Source organism: Lupinus angustifolius, chromosome LG02 (genome assembly GCF_001865875.1).
Source record: "Lupinus angustifolius cultivar Tanjil chromosome LG02, LupAngTanjil_v1.0, whole genome shotgun sequence".
In the NCBI taxonomy this organism is placed as follows: Eukaryota; Viridiplantae; Streptophyta; class Magnoliopsida; order Fabales; family Fabaceae; genus Lupinus; species Lupinus angustifolius.
In genome coordinates, this window is record NC_032010.1 from 20,659,896 (window position 1) to 20,681,439 (window position 21,544).

The 21,544-nt window shown below is 34.7% G+C and overlaps 2 protein-coding genes across 2 annotated transcripts; one reads left to right on the forward strand and one right to left on the reverse strand.

Annotated features, from left to right (window-relative positions):
* Positions 3,326 to 6,294, forward strand: LOC109328133 (WRKY transcription factor 55-like). The gene is made up of 3 exons (XM_019561439.1): positions 3,326 to 3,852; positions 4,999 to 5,136; positions 5,874 to 6,294. The coding sequence occupies exons 1-3, from the start codon at positions 3,377 to 3,379 to the stop codon at positions 6,292 to 6,294; spliced, it is 1,035 nt and encodes a 344-aa protein (XP_019416984.1). The 5' UTR covers positions 3,326 to 3,376.
* Positions 15,412 to 16,066, reverse strand: LOC109328161. Its single transcript, XM_019561484.1, has 2 exons — positions 15,633 to 16,066; positions 15,412 to 15,541 (listed from the first exon to the last, which is right to left on the reverse strand). The coding sequence occupies exons 1-2, from the start codon at positions 16,064 to 16,066 to the stop codon at positions 15,412 to 15,414; spliced, it is 564 nt and encodes a 187-aa protein (XP_019417029.1).

The following is a 21,544-nucleotide window of genomic DNA, read 5'->3' on the forward strand; positions in this document are numbered from 1 at the left end:
AGCTGATATGTGAATATATGTCGTACCATAATGAACAAAGAAAGTATGAAACCATTAATGTGTGAGTCATAGCAATCGGAAATAGAGTTAAATGTAAAGTAGGGTAGGGTGCTCATAAATTCTTTCATCAAATCCATCTCCAAATCTTTATATTTATATATATATATATAAATTAATTATGAATGTACATTATAAGAAAGTACCATTTTAGAACAAGTAGTACAAATATACACTAGTCATAAATTGATTTAATAAGAGAATGTATATTTTTAGTTAAATGATTTAATCAAATTTTATAATTATTTGTATTTTTAGTGCTGTTGTAGTAAAAAGTATCATTATTTTCAAATTCTAATACATAAAGTAGAAAATATTGTTGCTTCAAGTGTCAACAAGTTATCAAAGGTAGTATTGCGGATAACTTGTAACACCGGCTCAGAAGGTAGTAATTGCTACTACTTCAACTACACCATTCTCGGTATATGATTCTCAACAATATTATCGTCCTACTATGCCGTCTACAAACATTTTTGGTATACAACATACTGCTGATGAAGTTGTGGTTGAGGATGTTGACGAAGATGAAGATGATTCAGATGAGGAGGAGCCACAATTGGAGACACGTGGAAGAGCGAGAATCTCGCAGCGGAATGAACAACAATTAAGAGTTCAACCGCCAAGAAGGAGAAAACCACCTCCATGTGGCACGTCATCACACAGACGTCATTAAACTTTTATGAGATTTAATAAATTCAAGTGTAATATATTATTGTCTTAAATTGATAGTTTGTGTGTTTTTAGAGTTGCAGTTTTACAATATTTTAAACAAAAATATTACAGGAACCTCCCATTGCAAACTTAGGGAAGGATGAAAATAAATAAAATACATAAAACTCCCCCAATTGCCGACTTTGGGGGAGTGATTAAAAAAAATTAAACTTTGTAAAACTACCCCTCCATTGCCGATTTTGGGGGATGATTAGAAAAATGAAACCCCCCATTGCCGATTTAGGGGGGAGGATTAAAAAAAAAAAAACTAAAACTCCCCCCCCCCGAATAAAAAATAATATCCCATTGCCGATTTTGGGGGATAAAAGAAAATTAATCCTACAGGAATTGGCAACATATTTGGTGATATTTCAAAAAGGTGCACTAAGACCGTAATTTTTCGTTCAAGGTGCATCATTCCAGTAAATTATTCCCCATGCATACGAAATAAATGTAATCTTTTAAACAAAAAAATGTGATAAATGTAATTAAGTTAAACAAAACATGATATAATGTGGAGATAAATCCAAATAATATACAAATCAATGTATCTTTATTATTGTTTGTTACAAAATGCATCAACAATTCCAAAGATATATTATTTAAATTGATCTTATACTATATCGTAACGAACCAAAAATGATAAATAAGTATTAACTAAATTGTATTTATCATATTTTTTGTTTAAAAGATTACACTTATTTCACGTTCAGGGGTGGTCAGTGTAATAAAATTATAAAAATGAGGAGGGGTTGTGCAGGTGTAAAAAATTGAGGAGTGATTTGTATAATTTTGCTAAAACTCAGGGGTTGTCAGTGTAATTTACTCTTAATATTATGGTCAAAGCTAGATGATTACATATCAAACACATTATGTTACTAATATTATGTGTATACTACTTTACTATCATAGACAAGATCAGATATAGGACCCAGAGGCAACTTATGCAATATATGTCAAAAATTAAAATAATTAATTTCTATGTGATTTCAAATTTTGAAATCATTTAATGATCAATTCAGTGTTAATGTTGTTGAGCAATATTCGCTAAATATAAGTCACTAGACAATCATTCATACATTTATATTTCATTCAATTATGCAACCTATTTTTACAATTTTCATAGTTGAAAAAAGAATTCTTTTTATGGTTGTATTGCTAACTTCAAAAGAAGATAAACTAATAGATAAATAATGTATCTTCCATTTTCAACCAACTTACCATAAATTGATTCATTTCAAATAAGAAAATTCAATATTGCTATGTATATCAATGATGTAAGTCTCAAGTTAATTATCAAATACCATCAATTTTGTTAAACAAAAAATCAGGTAGATAAAACTTTGCAAACTCAATCATTTTGGTCATATCAAAACTAGAGAATAAATCGACTAAACTTAAACAATATATTCAAATAAACAGCTGAATATTTATCTTAGAGAAATAATCATGTAGTTCTTTTAAGTTGCATATCCATAATATTATAAATTATTCAACACAATGATAGTTATTTTATTTTTCACGAAACATGACATTTACAAAATAAATAAATTTTGGACTAGTTGTAAAGATTTATAAACGGCCATTATATCATCCACATTGCATAATAATTAAATATGAATGATAGATAATATAAAGACCATATACAAAACTTATTCAATGTCATTACTCTTCACCATATATCTTGTTGAAATATTTTCTCTTCTACCTTACATAAAATGAGTAAAGATCATTTTTGATATTAGAGAAATAAATATATAATATGTTATGATGTATTTATTATTTTAATTACAATAAAATAATATTTTTGTTATTTAAAACAATATGAGAAATAACAACTTTTCTCTAGTACTAAAGAAGGAATATTTTTATATTTTCCTGAATTTGAAATGAGAAACGTGATATTCTTTGAAGTTTTAAAAAATAACATATTCAATAATGTAAAATTGTGAAAAATGTAATAATATTGGACTCACTTTTAATATTAAATTATGAGGAGAAACATTCTTACTTTCAAACCTCACTTAAAGATTATTTCCAGAACGTAGTGTTAACCACTTATTTTACGTCCAGATTATATATCCCCATTTGCACCAGAAGAAGAAAAATTCCTACATGGGTCACTACTTCAAACCTTGTCAAACCTTGAAAAGTCATCATATGGGGTCCAAAATAGAAACGGTTTCAATGGGGCAAAAGGGTCTCCTTAAATTGAAATTCCAATTACCAATTAGCTTATACCAAAGACTAAGTCTTCATTTTCAATCGAAGTTCACATTAATTCCAATTGTTATTAATTTTTTAGTCCAATATCCATTTAAAAATTTATACATAATTATTATATTATTTATCATTTATTTGATTTTTTATTTTTCAAAATCAATAATAATTAAATATAAATAGTGAATATTATACTATCACTTTATAAAACTTACACGCTATTGTACTGTGTAAATGGAAACATGTATGTGCTTTCTTCCCTATAAAAGATAGCACCACCAACTAGAACCTTACCAATAAACTCGTTCTTAACAACCTTTTATATGATATTATTTATATTTTATTCAAATCTATTGGAAGCAACACAAAGCAAGAAGAATTAGTAACCATGGAAGAGTTCATAAATTCTATCAAACATGCTTTTGGATTAGCACGAAACCTAGAACTAGAACTACCAAACATGTCCAACCAACCTCTTCATATTCTATGTTTGTCCATTGATGATGTAATGAAAGCATTCAATGGTGCCAAAGAGAGGCTATTATTGATGATGATGTCTCAACAAGACCGAACAAAAACAGCATCTTCCTTTGTTCCAATGCTGAGTACTCATGATGCAACAACTTCAATGCTGACAAGTTATATGGATCACATGTTTCAAATGCAGCAATTATCTTTCGATCATGTTAGGGCTTTGCATGAAAATAAGATCATAGGTGGTGTTGATATTCAGAAGTTAAGTTATAAGGGTACCTTGAAGATTGGTGAAAAAGGTGAGAGGGATGTGGAATGTTATGTGAGATCGAAGTCTGAAGGAAACGTGCAGAGAATAGAAGCATCATCAACACCACGACCTCGAAAAAGGTATCACGTTATTTTGATATAATTTTCACTTGGATAATTTTCATTAATTGATTCACAATGTAATGTAGCTTGAATGAGCTTATCTGAGACTCACAATGTGGACATGTATATTCTGAAGTAATATAAAGTTGCATGTTGGTTAAATATACAACTAAAGAACCAGTCACAACAATATTTGTAACCCTCCCAAGAAAAGCTACTTTTGAAACGCAGATAGATTCAATTATTTCTAGTTTAGTATCAAAGCCTATTGTGATGTTGGGTTATTGGATATCCAATTCTTCAAACTTTACACTCCTAAAATCTTAAGTTGGTTGATGATTATATGGATTTTCGTTGATGATTATATGGGTTAACGTAACTAATTTAATAGTCTACAGACAAATAGAATAAGAAAGTTGAATTAAATAAAAGCATCATAAACTCTTATCTTATATATATTTGATATGCACCATATGGAAATATGATATGTAAATGACAAAAATTTGTTGGAATTACATATATCTTATAGTATGCATTTTTTGGCATGACGGTGATGATGACAACATTTACGGTAATGGGTGATGATGTGATGTTTTATGCAAATGTAAAAGATACTATGAACAAATTGTTTATCTATTAGTGTAAGACTCCGCTATATTTCAATAATATGAAAATATTAAAAGTTTGATTCTTAGACGCCACTCTTGTTGGGGGACAACTACATACTAAAAGAATTAGTTTCTCATCCAAAAAAATGAGAAAATGATCTTGGTAGTGCCAGAAAAAACATGTAAAAGAGATTGTCTTGTTTTTTGTCTCTAGCTAGTATGAATTCTGGACTAGATGCATGGCTTAATACCCTTCATTTCTCTTACAATAATTGAAAGAAAGAAGAAAACAAAAGTGAAAAGCTTTATGTGTTTTGGATTTTTGGTAGCTTTAGTTTACTATTTGTAGACGACTAATTAATAATATTGGTATGCAAGTAATGTAACCGAAAAAGGAAGGACTCAAAACTAGATTCCTATTAATTATACTATGATAAGTTGTACTCTTATATATTTTTCACAATTCCATTCATTAATATAATTCTCTTTACAAATTTAAAGCATTATATTTCTTGGACATTGACCTAATGATTGGATCTATTATTACATTAATTAGCAGCAGGAAGAATGATTCAGTGAAGAAAACAATAATGGTTCCAGCACCACAGGTTGGAAATACAGAGCTACCACCAGAAGATGGCTTCACTTGGAGAAAATATGGCCAAAAAGAGATACTTGGCTCCATGTACCCAAGGTGCATGTCATTACTTAATTAACAATTTTCTAGTAAGAATTTTTTTATTTAATGAACTCAACTCGCCATAATCAATTGAAACAACTAAAACGGACCCATAGATGCATGATCCTAATTTGACTCTTTAAAAGCATACTACTTAATATATAGTATTGAAACAAATTAAGATACATATATGCATCATAATATAGGTTGCATATAAAATAAGATAAGAAATGTTCAAAGCAAGTAGAATACCTTTGTCTTTGTCTTCCATCTGAAAATGAAACCATCGAGAAGATCATTGACCTTTCTTCTGTGATTTAATTTCTTGGTCAAGTCTGAAAATTCAGTAGTTGACTATTAACTAATGTGTATGTTTCTTTGTGGGCTGGGATCCTCTCTGATATTGGAGGATCCAATACTAGAATGTGAGACCTAGATTTAATTTCATAATTTATAATATTTTTTGTTTAAAAATGTTTTAAAATCTACACCATTCAAATCTTTTTAAAGCCCCATGTCATAATCTAATGTGGTACTGAGATAATCCATTTTCTTCTTTGTGTGTCATGTCTTACAAATCAAACATGTAATAATCCAGATAAGTATAGCTCAAAAATGAGTTTAAAATTTATGGAGTAATACTTTAACATTCATTTGTATTACTTAAATTCAAAACTCATAATAATAATATAAAAACTATACTATTAATACATATGTTAATTTCCTAAAATGTTCTATTCCTTTTATTTCAGAGGTTACTACAGGTGCACTCACCATAAACTATATGATTGCAAGGCGAAGAAACTAATACAAAGAGTTGATCACAATCCTAACATATTTGAAGTAACATACCGAGGTGAACATACATGTCACATGTCCTCAACAGCACCATCATCATATCCACTATTAGTGAATATCTCAAAGGACATGACTCAAAGTACCATGTCCCCTCACTTATCTCCATCCTCAACTTCAATTCCGAGCACCCTCCGCGGTGGTGGCGGTGTTACTACCAACTCCGATCCCTTTGCCTCAAAATATGATGGTGATTATCTTGTGGCTGATTTGGCTGATGCTATGTTTAATTGGGGTAGTAGTAATAATAGTATTGAACCACTATTCCCTAATTCAAATGAAGGTAAATGGGAACAAACTGAGAAGAAAAACAGCTGAAGAAGTGTAGTAAATATTTTTTCTCATATTAATTTATAGATATCATGTTGTACCAAGTAGGTAAAGGATAATAGGTTAGTAGCTAGCCTCGTCTGCAACAAGTTCATACATGTTATTTGTCTAATACTTAGAAGTGGGAAATTAATTAGTTGGAATTATTTACAGTTTTTACTAATGTAATATTTATAATTTTTTTACCAAAAGGTTAAGGCATATGAGTGAAACTATTTATATGTTATTTAACTAGATCATTTTTTGCATAATGTAAGACTTCATCCTCATAATTGAAATAATAACTAACAATATTTAATATATTTACAACATATAATGATGACATGAATGTATCAATTGGCGGTGTTAATTTGTACACAAAAATGCTAGAGAGAGAGGGAGAGGGAGAGTCAGAGAGAGAGAGTGAGTGGGAGTAAACTCTGGAGGTCTCCGTCTACTTCCAAGAGAGCTCTCATGCGAGTTGTTCGGTCTCACGCCAACAACAACGCTTCTGATAGACCCCGGCCTCACGCCAACAACATTGTTTCTAATAGACCTCGACCTTATCACTCGACTTTTGAGGGAAGGAGTAAAGAAAACCTCATCACTATCTACATTAATTAGGACCTCTGACCTATGACATTTCTTTCTAAAATGGGGTCGTGTAAGGGATGTGTACATTCCTTTCAAGAGGAATAGCTCTGGTCAGAGGTTTGCGTTCATCCAGTTTGAGAGGAATACAGATATCCAGCAATTGGCTAAAACTTTGGACAAATTATGGATTGGCAATCTGAAACTATTTGCGAATTTGCCAAGGTTTGAGAGGAATCGTGGTCGCTCTTGTGGCCGTAACATGACTCAGAAAACTGTCTAGGTGAAATCTACTCAGAATGTTCAGGATGACAGGAGCTTTGTGGATGTTGTTCGTGGTGGTCACTCTATAGACGCTATCAAAGTGGATGTTCAGCAAGGGGTGTCCAAAGTTGGGCCTTCTAAAACTTTGTAGTGTTCGGAAAATAGGAAAGTCCTTCAGTTCTCAGTGTCCACTGAGGACATGGAGAGGTCGCTGAAGTGTATGGTTGGAAGAACTGTGGAAGATGTTGATCCCTGCACTGTGCCTAAACTTCTTAGGAAGGAAGGAATTTTTTCTATTACTGCCCATCCTTTAGGGGCAGACTGGATCCTTTTGGCCCATGTTGATGGTGAATGTGTCCAAGAAGTTTTGAATGATGTTGAAGAGTGGTTCCAATCTATTTTCCGATCCATCTCTCCTTGGGCTGTTGATTCGAAGGTGATTAGTAGAGATGTATGGATTAGGTATTTCGGGATACCGGTTAATGCTTGGTCAGTGGAATTCTTCGACCTCATTGCTAAGGAGTTTGGCTACCTAGTTTCAGTGGATGTTAATACTTCTCAGAAGGTCAGTATGGAGGCTTGTAGAATCCGCATTAGAACTTCGGTAACTCACAAAATAGAGGAGCCTATCCAGGTAATCATTGATGGTAAGGAATTTGTTGTCAATGTATGGGAAGAATTGGGAGGATTTGTGGGGATCTCACCTGGTAAGAAATAATATTGGGACAGTTCTTTCGTCTCGGACTCGTCGGTAGTGAAGGAAGATGGAATGTCAGAGATTGCATCGGAGTGGATTTCCGATTCACTAGAGGTAGAAGACCATCAGTTCAGGCAGGATGAAGAAGAAAGGGACGCAGTGGAGGAGAAAGGGGAATTTAATGCATTATTGACTAAATCCTTCCCTATGCCAAAGGTTATTGGGTGAGGGGGTTGAAGCAGTTAATAGGTGTGGTGGGGACTAGAAGGAGAGAGAAGGGATTTCGGCTGAGATTAATGCTAGGTGTGGGCCGAGAAGTATTGGAAAATGGTTGAATGATGTGGAGGAATCTCAAGGTGATGGCACTATGAATGGTAATTATTGTGAAGCATGTTTTTTGCCTCATGGACATGATTCACGTGCCAATTCATGTGGGGGAATGCTCAATGCATTTATGGTTTCAGATCCTAAAAACCATGGGCCTAGTCATGTTCTGCCACTTAATTTAATACCCCTGAGATTGGGCTGGATGTGGGACCTGAACCAATTTTCAACCTGCATGATTCCCCCCATCCCATGGATAATTCGTTGGATCCTTGTGCCCCTGTTCTGGTTGAGCCGAGAAGCCCTGGACTGGTGACAACTGCTGAGGTAATTGGGTCAGGCGTGGATGCAGACCAGGTAAGCAAGGATATCCCCTCTAGTAATGCTCCTTTTCTGCATTCTGATTTTCAGGATGATCTACATCCGGCTTCACCATTAAATAGAAGAGGTGGCAGAGGGGTTTTTGGACGTTAAAAAAAAGTTGACAACAGAAGATTTCCAAGAAACAAAAAAATAAACAAGCCCTTGTTGATTGGAACAGTTTTTGCATTGACCTTGGGGACATCCCCATTATTAATCCCTTGGATCCAAGTTCAATGAATGAGCCCAAAGTCCTTCCTGATACTATGGAATCTCAGGACGTCCATTATTCTGGCTCGCTGGATGGTCGAAAGGATGGATCTGTGGCTGGCCCGTCCTGTATCAGAGATGAAGCTGAGGAAGTTTGGAAGATTGGTCAACAAATTGGTTTATGTGGGAAAGGAAATTCTGAAGAAATTATTAAATCTTTGGTTGATATGGAGGAAAGGGATAAAAAGCAATTTCAAATATCTAGACGGAGATCTTTAGTAGTTGATGTTAATAATCTCCATTAATATTAGGGGATTGGGTGGGCGGCTCAAAAAGAAGGAGATAAGGTCTCTTGTGCACAAACATAATCCTGATTTTGTGTGTATTCAAGAAACTAAAATGCAGTGTGTGGACTCTAAATTTTGTGCGTCTTTGTGGGGTAGCAATGATGTTGGTTGAGCTTTCTTACCAGCGGTTGGTCTCTCGAGCGGTATCATCTCTCTTTGGAATAAGGCTAAATTTGAATCAGATGAGGTGCGGATTGGGTCAAATTTTGTGACGGTTAGAGGGAAGTGGACTTCTTATAGTGAAATTGCTAATATTATGAATGTTTATAGTCCTTGTGATCTGGTTAGGAAGAGACTTTTTGGGAAGAAGCAAAGAATGATTGGATGCACCATTCGGGGGACATGTGGTGTGTGGTGGGGTATTTCAATGCAATTGTGAATAATGATGAAAGAGTGGGTTCTACTGCTCATTTTGCTGCTAGGGAGTGTTCCGAGTTCTCTAAGTTTATCGAGGACTTGGAATTATTTGATCTTCCTCTTGCTGGGTCAAAATTCACTTGGTTTCTTTCAAATGGCTCGACGATGAGTAGGCTTGATAGGTTTCTGGTCAATAATAATTGGTTGAACTGTTGGGGTCAGCTTATCCAACTAGGCTTACAACGCTCCTTCTCAGATCATTGTCTTATCCTTCTAAAAAATGACATGCCTGATTTGGGTCCTTCACTGTTTAGAACAAATTACTGCTGGTTATCAGATTCAAGATTTAGTAAGTTCATTGAAGAGGAATGGAGTAGTCTGGAGATATTTGGTAGGGGTTCTTATATCCTTAAAGAAAAACTGAAGAGTCTAAAGAGATCCTTGAAGATTTGGAATATAGATGTGTTTGGTTCGTTGAATAGGAAGATATCTAATAAAGTCTCTATCATTAATTTTATTGATGGGAAAGGGAGCACTTGTGCTCTTAGCAGTGAGGATATTGCGGCTAGGAGGATTGCTTCTGCGGACATATGGCGGCTGTCAAGCCAAAAAGATAGTCTCTTGTTACAAAAATCTAGACAGAGGTGGCTTCGGGATGGTGACTTTAATACTCAATATTTTCATGCATCTATTAATAGAAGACGAAGATCCAATGAAATGCTTGGGATGTTAATTGATGGGGTGTGGGTTGAAGAACCTACAAAGGTAAAAGATTATATTCGGTCATTTTTTCAAGATAGATTTTCTGAACATCATTGGAATAGGCCGCCTCTTGATGGGATTGTATTCAACCGAATTTCTGAGGAGGATAATAACCATCTTATAGCCCGGTTCAAGGAAGATGAGATTAAAGAAGCTGTCTGGAGTTGTGAAGGTGAGAAAAGTCCTGGGCCTGATGGTTATAATTTTACCTTTATTAAAAAATTCTGGGATTGTGTGAAGAATGATGTATTTGCTATGGTGGACGATTTCTTCATTTCTGGCAATCTTGCGAAAGGATGCAATTCTTCCTTCATTGTTTTAATCCAAAAAATGGGAAGTCTGCTGGGTGTTGGTGATTATCGACCCATCTCTTTGGTTGGTTGTATCTACAAGATTATTTCTAAATTGCTGACAGATTGGATTAAAAAGGTCATGCACTTGATAATATCAGATTGTCAATCTGCTTTTATTAAATGAAGATGTATCATGGATGGTGTTGTTATTGCTAATGAGGTCATTGATCAGGCTAAAAAGAAAAATTATGGTGATTGCTTTATTTTCAAAGTGGACTTTGAGAAGGCTTATGACTGTGTTAATTGGAGTTTTCTTCTTTACATGATGGAGAGGATAGGTTTTTGTTTAAAGTGGAGGACTTGGATTAAAAGTTGCCTTCAGTCAAATTTCACTACTATTCTGGTTAATGGGAGCCCAACTGCTGAGTTCAACATGACTCGAGGCCTTAGACAAGGCGATCCAATTGCTCCTTTCTTATTCTTGATTGTGGCCGAGGGTCTCGCTGGCATTATGAGATCGACGGTTTCGCAGAGGATTTTCAAAGGGTACTCGGTTGGTAGGGATGAGGTAATTGTGTCTCACCTTCAGTATGTTGATGATACCCTTCTTATTAGGGAAATTTCTGAGGATAATATTCTGGCACCCAATTGTATTTTGAAATGTTTTGAGCTAACTTCGGGTTTAAAAATTAACTTCCATAAGAGCAGCTTTATTGGTATTACAGCTGATAATGTTATTGTTCAGTTGGCGGCTAATAAGTTATTATGTGGTGTTGGTGCTTTGCCGTTCAAGTTCCATGGAATTCCTGTTGGCGCTAATCCTAGAAGAATTTCTACTTGGGGTCCTGTTATTGAAGTCTTTAAGAAGAAGCTTTCTTTTTGGCAACAAAAGCTTATTTCTTTTGTTGGACGTGTTACTCTTCTGAAGTCGGTTCTTTCATCTTTACCCATCCATTTATTCTCTTTTTATAAAGCTCTTATCTATGTTATTCACGAACTTGATAAAATCCAGAGAATATTTCTTTGGGGTAGGAGTGAGGTGAGTAAAGGAATTCATTGGGCGAGTTGGAAAAATGTGTGTAGTTCTAAGGAGAGAGGGGGCCTCGGGGTAAAAAATTTGTGTCTGTTTAATTTAGCTTTGTTAGGAAAGTGGAGGTGGAGATTATTGCATGAAATCGAGTCTTTTTGGGTGAGAGTAGTGAGATCCAAATATGGTGTGGAGGCGAGTGGGGACTTTCACAGGGACGAGTGTTTCAGGAAGGGGTCGGTGTGGTGGAGAGACCTGGGGAGTCTGCAGAGTAGAGAGAATGGGATTCAAAAATGTTGGTTTTATGGGGGGTCACCAGAAGAGTCGGATCGGGTTCCTTTACTTCGTTTTGGAAAGATAAGTGGTTTGGGGGTGTGAGTTTTAACAGTATTTACCCTAGGTTATTTCAGGTTGCTCTGGGCAAAAATGCTTATATTAGCTCTTTGGGAGAATGGAGGAATAATGTTTGGTGCTGGAATCTGGAATGGTGTAGACTTTTGTTTTCTTGGGAAAAAGAGGAAGCTGGTGTAAGATAATGGAATCGTTGAGATTTTATTCATATCAAATAGGTATAAATATACAGGATTGTGAGAGGTTAATCATGTCTAATTACAACCTAATAATAATTGATTACAACAAATAATGACTGATTATTATGTGAATCATAACATAATAATATTGTATCAGAATATTCTATTCGAATATTCTATCACACCCCCACAGTCGAAGCGGGAGGTTCACTGACGCTGAGACTGGTCCGAAATTTATCAAAGAGAATACGAGGAAGTCCTTTCGTGAAGATGTCTGCGATCTGCTGTCGAGAGGGAACGTGGAATACGCGTGCCTGACCACGGGCTACTTTTTCCCGTACAAAATGAATGTCCATTTCAATATGCTTGGTACTTTGGTGTTGTACAGGATTACCAGAAAGATAAATGGCACTAACATTATCGCAATACAACAAAGTTGCATTAGGAATAGGAAAATGAAGCTCTAGTAATAGATTACGAATCCAACATGACTCAGAGACAACATTAGCAACACCTCTATATTCGGCTTCAGCACTAGAACGAGAGAGAGTGCGTTGCCTTTTGGAAGACCAAGAGATAAGATTGTTGCCAAGAAAAACACAGTACCCAGATGTGGAACGTCTGGTGTCGGGACATCCACCCCAATCAGCATCAGTGTAGGAGACAAGCTTTGTGATGGGGGATGGTGATAAATGCAATCCAAAGTGTATGGTACCCTGAACGTATCGAAGAATGCGCTTGAGAGCAAGCATGTGTGTTGTGTTAGGGTTGTGCATATGAAGGCAAACTTGTTGAACTGCATAAGATATGTCTGGTCTAGTGAAAGTGAGATATTGTAAGGCTCCTGCAAGACTACGATAAAGAGAGGGATTCTCATAAGGAGTGGCAGATGAAGTACTGAGTTTCTGCTTGGTGTCAATAGGTGTGGCAGATGATTTACAGGCCGCCATTCCAGCACGTTCAATGATTTCAGAAGCATATGTGCTTTGACTGAGAAAAATGCCACCAGGATGACGAGAGACAGCAATGCCCAAAAAATAACTTAGGGGACCCAGATCTTTCATTGCAAATTCTGATGCTAAGAGTGACATGATTGATTTGCGAAGGGCATGAGTCGAGCTAATAAGTATGATGTCATCCACATAAAGAAGAATGTAAGCCATGTCAGAGTGTTGTCGATATATGAAGAGAGAGTGGTCTGATGTGCTATGTTGAAAACCAATGGTTTTTACATAGTCAGCAAAGCGTTGGTACCATGCTCTAGGTGCTTGTTTGAGACCATATAGTGACTTCTTCAAACGACAAACGTAATTTGGATGATGTAAGTTACGGAAACCCAATGGCTGATGCATGTAAACAGTCCCATGAAGATCACCATGTAAAAAGGCATTTTGAACATCCAACTGATGAATGGGCCATGATTTAGAGAGAGCAATGGTGAGTACCGTTCTAATTGTAGCGGGTTTGACCACCGGACTGAAAGTCTCATCATAGTCCACACCTGCAACCTGTGACCTGCCATCACATACAAGACGAGCCTTATAGCGCTCAAAGGAGCCATCAGAATTTTTCTTATGTTTAAAAATCCACATGCATCGAATAAGGTTAGCATCAGAAGGACGAGGAACTAAATCCCACGTCTTATTTTTAATAAGTGCATCAAATTCAGATTGCATTGCGGATTTCCAATTCGCGTCTAATAAGGCCAGTTTGTGATTTTTGGGTATGGGAGAGATGATGTGGTTGGAGTGTGAGACTGATAAGTTAAATATTTTACGGGGTTTGACAATGCCTTTCATGCTACGGGTGGTGATAGTTCGTGTAGGTGGTGGAGAATGTGGGTGGATTAGTGGTGGTGAGGGTTGTTGGTTTATTGAGGAAAGTGGTTGGTCACTTGTGGTTGTTGGTGATGGTTGGTTATGTGGAACAGGTGGTGAGGTTTGGTTTTGCCACTGATGTATAAGGTACGGGTGTAGGTCATTGTCTAGAAAGTTATAAGAGTGAGGTGAAGGTGAGTGTATCTTGGTGAAAGGAAATTGAGTTTCATGAAAGATAACATGCCTCGAAATTATTAATTTTCTATTCAACAAATCAAAACATTTGTAACCTCTATGATTCGGTGGATAGCCCAAAAAGACACACGGAGTAGAGTTGAGGTTGTAACTTATGTATGGTAGGTGACGGGATAAGGGATAACACAGACAACCAAAAACTCGTAAATGTGTGTAGATGGGATCACGATGATATAAGAGCTGTGTTGGTGACTGATTTTGAAGTGTTTTAGAGGGAAGAATGTTTAAGAGATAAGTTGCCATATTAAGAGCATGATGCCAAAATGTTGTGGGAACAGAAGAATGAGCTAGCATAGTGCGTATCATATTGTTAATGGTTCTTATTTTTCGTTCCGCTTTCCCATTTTGAGAAGATGTGTGAGGACAAGAGAAGCGAAAAACAAGGCCATAATTAGTGCAATATTGTTGAAATAGCTCGTTATTATACTCACCACCATTGTCACATTGAAAAGATTTTACGTTCTGCAAAAATTGTGTTTGAATAAGTTTTGTAAGTGATTTGAATATGTCAAATACTTGCGATTTTCTACTAATTGGGAAAGACCACAAGAAATTTGTAAAATCATCCAAAAATATGACATAATATTTATGACCAGCAGAACTTAAAATTGGAGATGTCCACACATCACTATGCAAAATATCAAATGGCATCAAAGTTGTAGTTTGAGAATTAAAAAATGGCAATTTAACTTGTTTTCCTAAAACACAAGAGTCACAAGTAACAGAAAAAGGTTCACATAATATGAACTTATTATTGCGAAGGGAGTTGAAAACAGATACGCCAGGATGACCAAGGCGACCATGCCAAAGACTGGATGTAAGACCGACAAAAGTGGAAGGAGTGGTAACTGGATATAAATCACCATGACTGTCACATCTCATGAGAGGGATCCCCGTCTGAAAATCAGATACAGTAAAACCAAAAGGGTCAAAGGAAATAGAAACATTGTTGTCAGTGGTGAGTCGTCTCACAGAAATTAAATTTTTAATAATTTTCGGGGCATGCAGGACATGGTTTAGGTTGAGGGGTTGGTGAGATATGGTAATTTGTGTGTGTCCGGTGCTGTGAATTGGAATTCCATGACCACTGCCAACAATAACCTTCTGATTTGAATTACTAAAAGGAAAATAAGACGAGAGATTACCTCGCGATGCTGCCGTGTGAGATGTTGCACCAGTATCCATGTACCACTGATTGTCAGGAGTGTGTAAAGACATGGTGTGCATAGCCGCCTCAATGTCTGTCGGTGTCCGAGATGATGTAGTGGCTGCGTATGCCTGAGGATGTTGTCCTAAAATTTCTGGCTGCTTCGGGGGACCAGTAGGACGTGTCCACTAGGACGTGGGATACGGACACGGCGGCAAAGCCCATGGTGGTGGAGCCCAACCCCATGGCTGCCAGGCTGGGTACTGTTGTTGTTGCTGCCAAGGAGGAGAGGACCACGATGGAGGAGCATTGGGAGCTCCAGACTGAGGTCCACTACGGTTACCACGCCCTCCTCCGCAGCCTTACCTCCCACGAGAACGAGAGTGGTTGTCAGGACGACGGTTGCCACGGTGAGAGATGTCTTCAGAAGGTCGCTGATGAGTAGTGTGCATAGCCGCATGAGAGCCTGTGCTTGCCATTTTAGCCATACCGGCTTCTTCCAAAGTGAGCATGGAGCGAGCCTGATAAAATGTAGGAAGAAGATTACTCTGGCGAATCAAGGTGGCAACACTACGATATGCTTGTGGAAGGCCTGATATCAGCTGAAGAACCAGACGATGATTGTTAACAGGAGAGCCAACATTTCTCAACTGGTCAGAGAGCATCTTAAGACGCTGACAGTAAGCAGAGACGTTGGGAAAATCTTCCATGCGGGTGTTGGAGAATTCTTGCTCAAGAGTGACAGCACGAGCATTTTGATTATCCTGAAAAATATCTGTCAAAAGATTCCATGCCTCCATGGCAGTGGAATTAGGTTCCAGAATAGTTGTCAACAGATAGGTAGAAATAGTAGAATAAATCCATTGAAGAACGCTTGCATCAAGAGTGACCCATTGTTCATGGTCGGCGTCGGTAGGAGTTGGTGGTTCTTTTCCGGGAGATGGAATGATGTGATGTAGGACTTGATGTGAGCGAGCATGAAGGCGGAAAAGCTCAGCCCAAGTACCATATTGATCTTTCTCCATCTCAAGAATAATAGGAATGTGATTCCTAATATTGGAGACGGCAAGGGCGGGATGAAACTCCGTTTTCGAACCTCAGAGCATGTTAACTGTGTGCTGGCTGGAATTACTAGTAGCAGCGTTGGTTGTACGTTCTGAATCAGACATGGTTGCAGAGAAAAGATAGAGAGTGGTGTCAGAGTCTTGAAATGGAGGCGGAAATATGATCACGAACAGAGAATGGTGGTGTGGTGTGCGACGGCGGCGACACGATACAAAAGAAGACGAGGAACACTGTAGTTCTCGTGATCGGCGGCGGCGGTGAGCAACACGGTAACAATGGTGCTTCAAGGAAGAAAAAAAAAATTCATTTAGAGAGAGGGATCGGTAAAGGCTGATACCATGTAAGATAATGGAATCGTTGAGATTTTATTCATATCAAATAGGTATAAATATACTGGATTGTGAGAGGTTAATAATGACTAGTTACAACCTAATAATAACTGATTACAACAAATAATGACTGCTTATTATGTGAATCGTAACATAATAATATCGTATCAGAATATTCTATTCGAATATTCTATTAGCTGGTACCCTTCTTAATTCTTTAAAGGATGTCAGGATTCTGCAGGATAGTGCTGATGGGTAGCTTTGGGTGCATGAAAAAGGTGGAACTTACTCGGTTAGAAGTGGTTACAAGGCCCTGCTGAATGAGGATAATAACTTCGATTCGTGGTTCTATAAAAAAGTATGGGGATCCAATGTTCCGCTAAAATTGAGATGTTTTGTTTGGAGGTTCTCTGTAGATGGTGTTCCAACCCGCCTAAATTTGGTTAGGAGAGGTATTATGATGGATGAAGTACAAACATGATGTGTATTATGTGGAATGGTGGAAGAATCTGTTGATCATTTGTTCTTTTCCTGCTCTTTCGCTTATGATGTATGGCAATCTATTTTCTCCTGATTCGGACTTAATTCTGTCTTCCCAGCTGGAATTAGGAATAACTTCCTATCTCATTGGTCTTATATGCGATTAGGAAAACCATATCATAATCAGTGGATGTCTATCTGGTTTGTCTCTTTGTGGTCTCTTTGGTTGGCAAGGAATAAGGCTATTTTTTATCATTCCCCTTGTCATCTTCACGAGGTAATTTTTGTTATTCTACTTCATTCTTGGAACATTCTCTCTGCTAGATTTTCTCCATTCCCTTACTCGTTCATGGATTGGGTGTGGAACCCTTCAAATTGTTTGAACTGGCATATGTAAAGTTGTTTGTGGATAGGAGCACCACTTGTTCTCCTAATTCTTTCTTTATTTAATATAATACATTGCTGATAAAAAAAAATGATGACATGAATGTAGTTGTAATGTTGATAATAGTGTCGTGACATTGGTGTTGGATGTAAAGGATTGCAATAGGATACAACATATACAAAAAAGACGAAAAACATGATGAGTGACACTATTATTATATAGATGTAGTGAAGGATAAAATAGAAAAATAAAATATTATTTTTTAAGATATAATATTTTTCACTTATGAGTAAGAAACTAATTTTTTAGTTTTTTTTTATATAATAAGATATTATACTATTAAACTAATATTTTGTTGGTAATCATTAATTTAAACGCAAAAGTACATTAACTACTCTTTTTTATTCTGTCTCCTGCAACCTTGAAGACAATTAAAAAAGTATTTAGGACATGTTCCTAGTACTGTTTATTGGAGGCTGATACTCTGTCCCTTGGCCTGTTCTCAAATTTTGTTTCCATCTAGTAGGCTTCCAGTAATAATATAAAAATATAATATTTTGTTTTTAAATTTTATTTATTTATTTATATATTGTTTTTTAATCGGTGGGATAGTGATTTGGGACACACCGGTGATCCCCTATTTATTAGGCAATAGTGAATTACTTGCAATTAGCTGTAACAGTGGCATTATCCTAGAATCCGTTCCTATTTTCCTTGACTTCCATCACATGAAGAAGGCCATTTATGAAATACACTGAGATTTTATTTTGCTGAAATTGAAATGGCAGTGTCAAAGCCTATGGGGCTTATCATGTTAGGAGCGTGAAATGTGGATTGTGATTTGCACTGTCGCCTATGTATGTTGGTTAGTCCAAATACTAAGATGTTCCACTTCATTCATGTCATTTACTTCACAACTTTAAATCAATTTTTCTCCTTCTTTTTTTTTGTTCACAAAAGTAGCTTTCTCCCTTTAGATTTAATAGTAATTATATAAAGAAAAAAGATAATGGCATGTGCCCCTCATTACTTTGTTTCCTTTTGTGATTATGATCGGAATGGAAAATGATAGAAAGTTATGGACCTCTTTATTTATATTTTTTGTTATTTAATTTTACTATTTTATGTTTATTTTGTGATGTATAAATGAAATAAAGTAATTATATATTCTCCTTTAAAATCTTTCTAACAATCCTCATACACTATAAGAAATGACATATGTCATTTATAAATTAACTACTAACAAACAAAATTTCTTACCTTTTGTCATGTATTATTTTTCTTATGGTGGTATAGCTGTATTTATATGAAGATATTTTTTTTTAATTGTTTGGCTTTGTCCAACATATACATGATAGGCAAAATGAATATCTTAGTCACCAGCTACTTGATTTAGAAGTCCACGATAATCAAATATTATTTGTAACCATAAGATTGTATTTTGTAGGCCCTACATAATTTATGGATTTTGTGTTCCAAAAGATCAAATATTATTTGTAACCATAAGGTCCTATTTCGCAGGCCCTAGATGATAATACATGGACTTTGTGCTTCAAAATATCGTGGTGTGATTAAAATCATACACGTATGTATATATAATATATACTATGTAAGGATAAAAGGAGAAGGAAAAAAATTACACTTACTACTTTTGTTCTAACAACTCATGCTCTTTTTATGAGTTGGTTTTTAAAAAAAGGAGAAAGACAATTTGAAATATTAAAATATAATGTTAGATGACTATGAAATATTTTATATATTTCATATATTTTTTCTTTAAAACTCAACTTACAAATAGACATGAATATCATTTATATTTTACATTACTCAAGTAGTAACTAAAATTAACTTCAACTTTATACTTTTTAATTTAAATCTTGTTACGTGAACAATCTAAACTTGACAATGAAAATAAACAAGTATTCACTACTCAAATAAATGAAAGAAACCCGTGATGATTTTTTTATGGGAAAATGCATAAAAATTGATAAACTTTCTATCTTTTATGTGTAGTTACCATATATTATTTTTTATTTTTAATTATCTCTTAAACTTTATCAATTACTGAAATAAGTTTATATCTATATCTATACTATTAATCTATACTTCTATACTATTAATAAAGGGAAAACACAAAATAACCACTCATCATGGTGTAATTTGTGTTTTCCTAATTTACCCTCAATATCTTTTTATTTTTACCAAAAAATCATATAATATTATTTTCTTATTTTATTTTTATTATCTTCTTATTTTAAAAGTGTATTTAAAAATTAAATATTAGATCAATTGAACAAATTCAACCGTAAATTTAGCACAAAAAATCATATTTGAATTTATAAAATACAAACTATACATTACAAACGATAGGAAAGCGGGTTGACAGGCACGACAGTGCATGTCAACACGCTAGTATATATAATGTTAAATTACTAATTGACAAATAAATAAATCACATCCATAATACTGAAAATGGTAGCAATGCATTGAAATTTCTGTCAAATACAAAATATTTAAGAAAAGAAAAATTAGAGTTAAAATGAAATATACATTATAATTCGAATATAAAAAATAAAATTAATTAAAATTTACCCAACAATCAAAATTAAAACAAAATACACGTGTTATAATATCTTGTAACATTATTTTATGGAAGACCAATTTCATAGTATATTGAGAGACACTTCTTGTTGACCAATATTTTTATCTTATACAACTAAATATTCAATTTGTATACATTTTATTTTGTATAGTCTGGATTTTTTTTTGAATTTGGTGCATTTTTATTATAATTTTTCATTAGATATACCTTAAATTGTAATTTTTTATTAGAATGTCCAATTTAATATGAAAAATGTAGTTTTAACTTACAATTAATGTTTTTTGTAGTGACTACTTATAATTATATAGTTTTTTGTATAAATTAAAAAATAACAAAAATAAACTAGGAATATATAAATTACATCATGGTGCTAGTTACAACATATTTTCGATTTATATGCATAGTAGTGGTATTATTTTATAAAACATGAAAGAGTGGTTGAAGAATTGATATGCAGTTAAAAAGTAGTATATACTTATATTGAGAGACATGTAAATTTAAAGAACAGTTGTGATATTATTTTATAGTTATTTTATATTTTTGCTTTATATATTAGTATAGAAGTATAAATAGTATTCATATTGTATATAACTATATATCTATATCTATGCTTTTATGCTATATATAAAGAGAAAACATAATATAACTATCACCATGGTGTGATTTTTGTTTATCATTTTTGCGCTTAACACTATTTAATTTCTACAAAAAAAATTATATCATCATATGTAACTACTTCCAACATATTAACTACTCTTTCATCTTAATTTAGCAATTAAAATAAAGATAAAGAAATATAATATAAAGTATACTCAATAAAAATTATAATATAAAGTATATTTAATATAAAAAATATTGTGATTTACCAAAATAAATATATAAAATTTAAATACTTAATACCAAATAGTAAAAATATGGTTCGGCAGGCACTTCGTGCCTGTCGCCATGCTAGTTGTATATAAAATCAAAACTATTGGTAATCATTATGACATAATTTCCATATTCTAATTTTATCATTTTTATAACACTTGATTAATAACTACAAGAAACTTTTGTACATTCTTTCATTCTTTTCCATCAATTAGTTATGTTGTTCCACATATTCTCTTACTTGTATTTGCTTTATCTCTCAACCCAAATAGAATATATTTGACAATTACAATAACATGCAAAAATGCATTGAATCACACCTTATGATTATTAGATGAACAAGATGAAAATTTTGCACAAACTTCTGAGATATCATGATAATGTAAGAATTAGGAATGACAACGGGGTGGATCGGGGTGGATCAGGACGGATCGGGTTTCGGGTAACCCAAACCTGATGGGGAACCCGAAAGTTTAGAAGAACTTGACGTTTGGCACACTGAACTGATGGCAGAAAGAAGGAGGATAAAACGCCTCAATGATGATGG

Bases quoted from the DNA above. Each gene is read 5' to 3' on its own strand.
- LOC109328161 (XM_019561484.1), bottom strand. From the start codon at position 16,066: ATGGAGGCATGGAATCTTTTGACAGATATTTTTCAGGATAATCAAAAT. The intron at 15,542-15,632 runs GTAAGGCTGCGG...CCTCCTTGGCAG, and splicing joins CACTCTCGTTCTCGTGGGAG to CAACAACAACAGTACCCAGC.
- LOC109328133 (XM_019561439.1), top strand. From the start codon at position 3,377: ATGGAAGAGTTCATAAATTCTATCAAACATGCTTTTGGATTAGCACGA. The intron at 3,853-4,998 runs GTATCACGTTAT...TACATTAATTAG, and splicing joins ACACCACGACCTCGAAAAAG to CAGCAGGAAGAATGATTCAG. The intron at 5,137-5,873 runs GTGCATGTCATT...CTTTTATTTCAG, and splicing joins CTTGGCTCCATGTACCCAAG to AGGTTACTACAGGTGCACTC.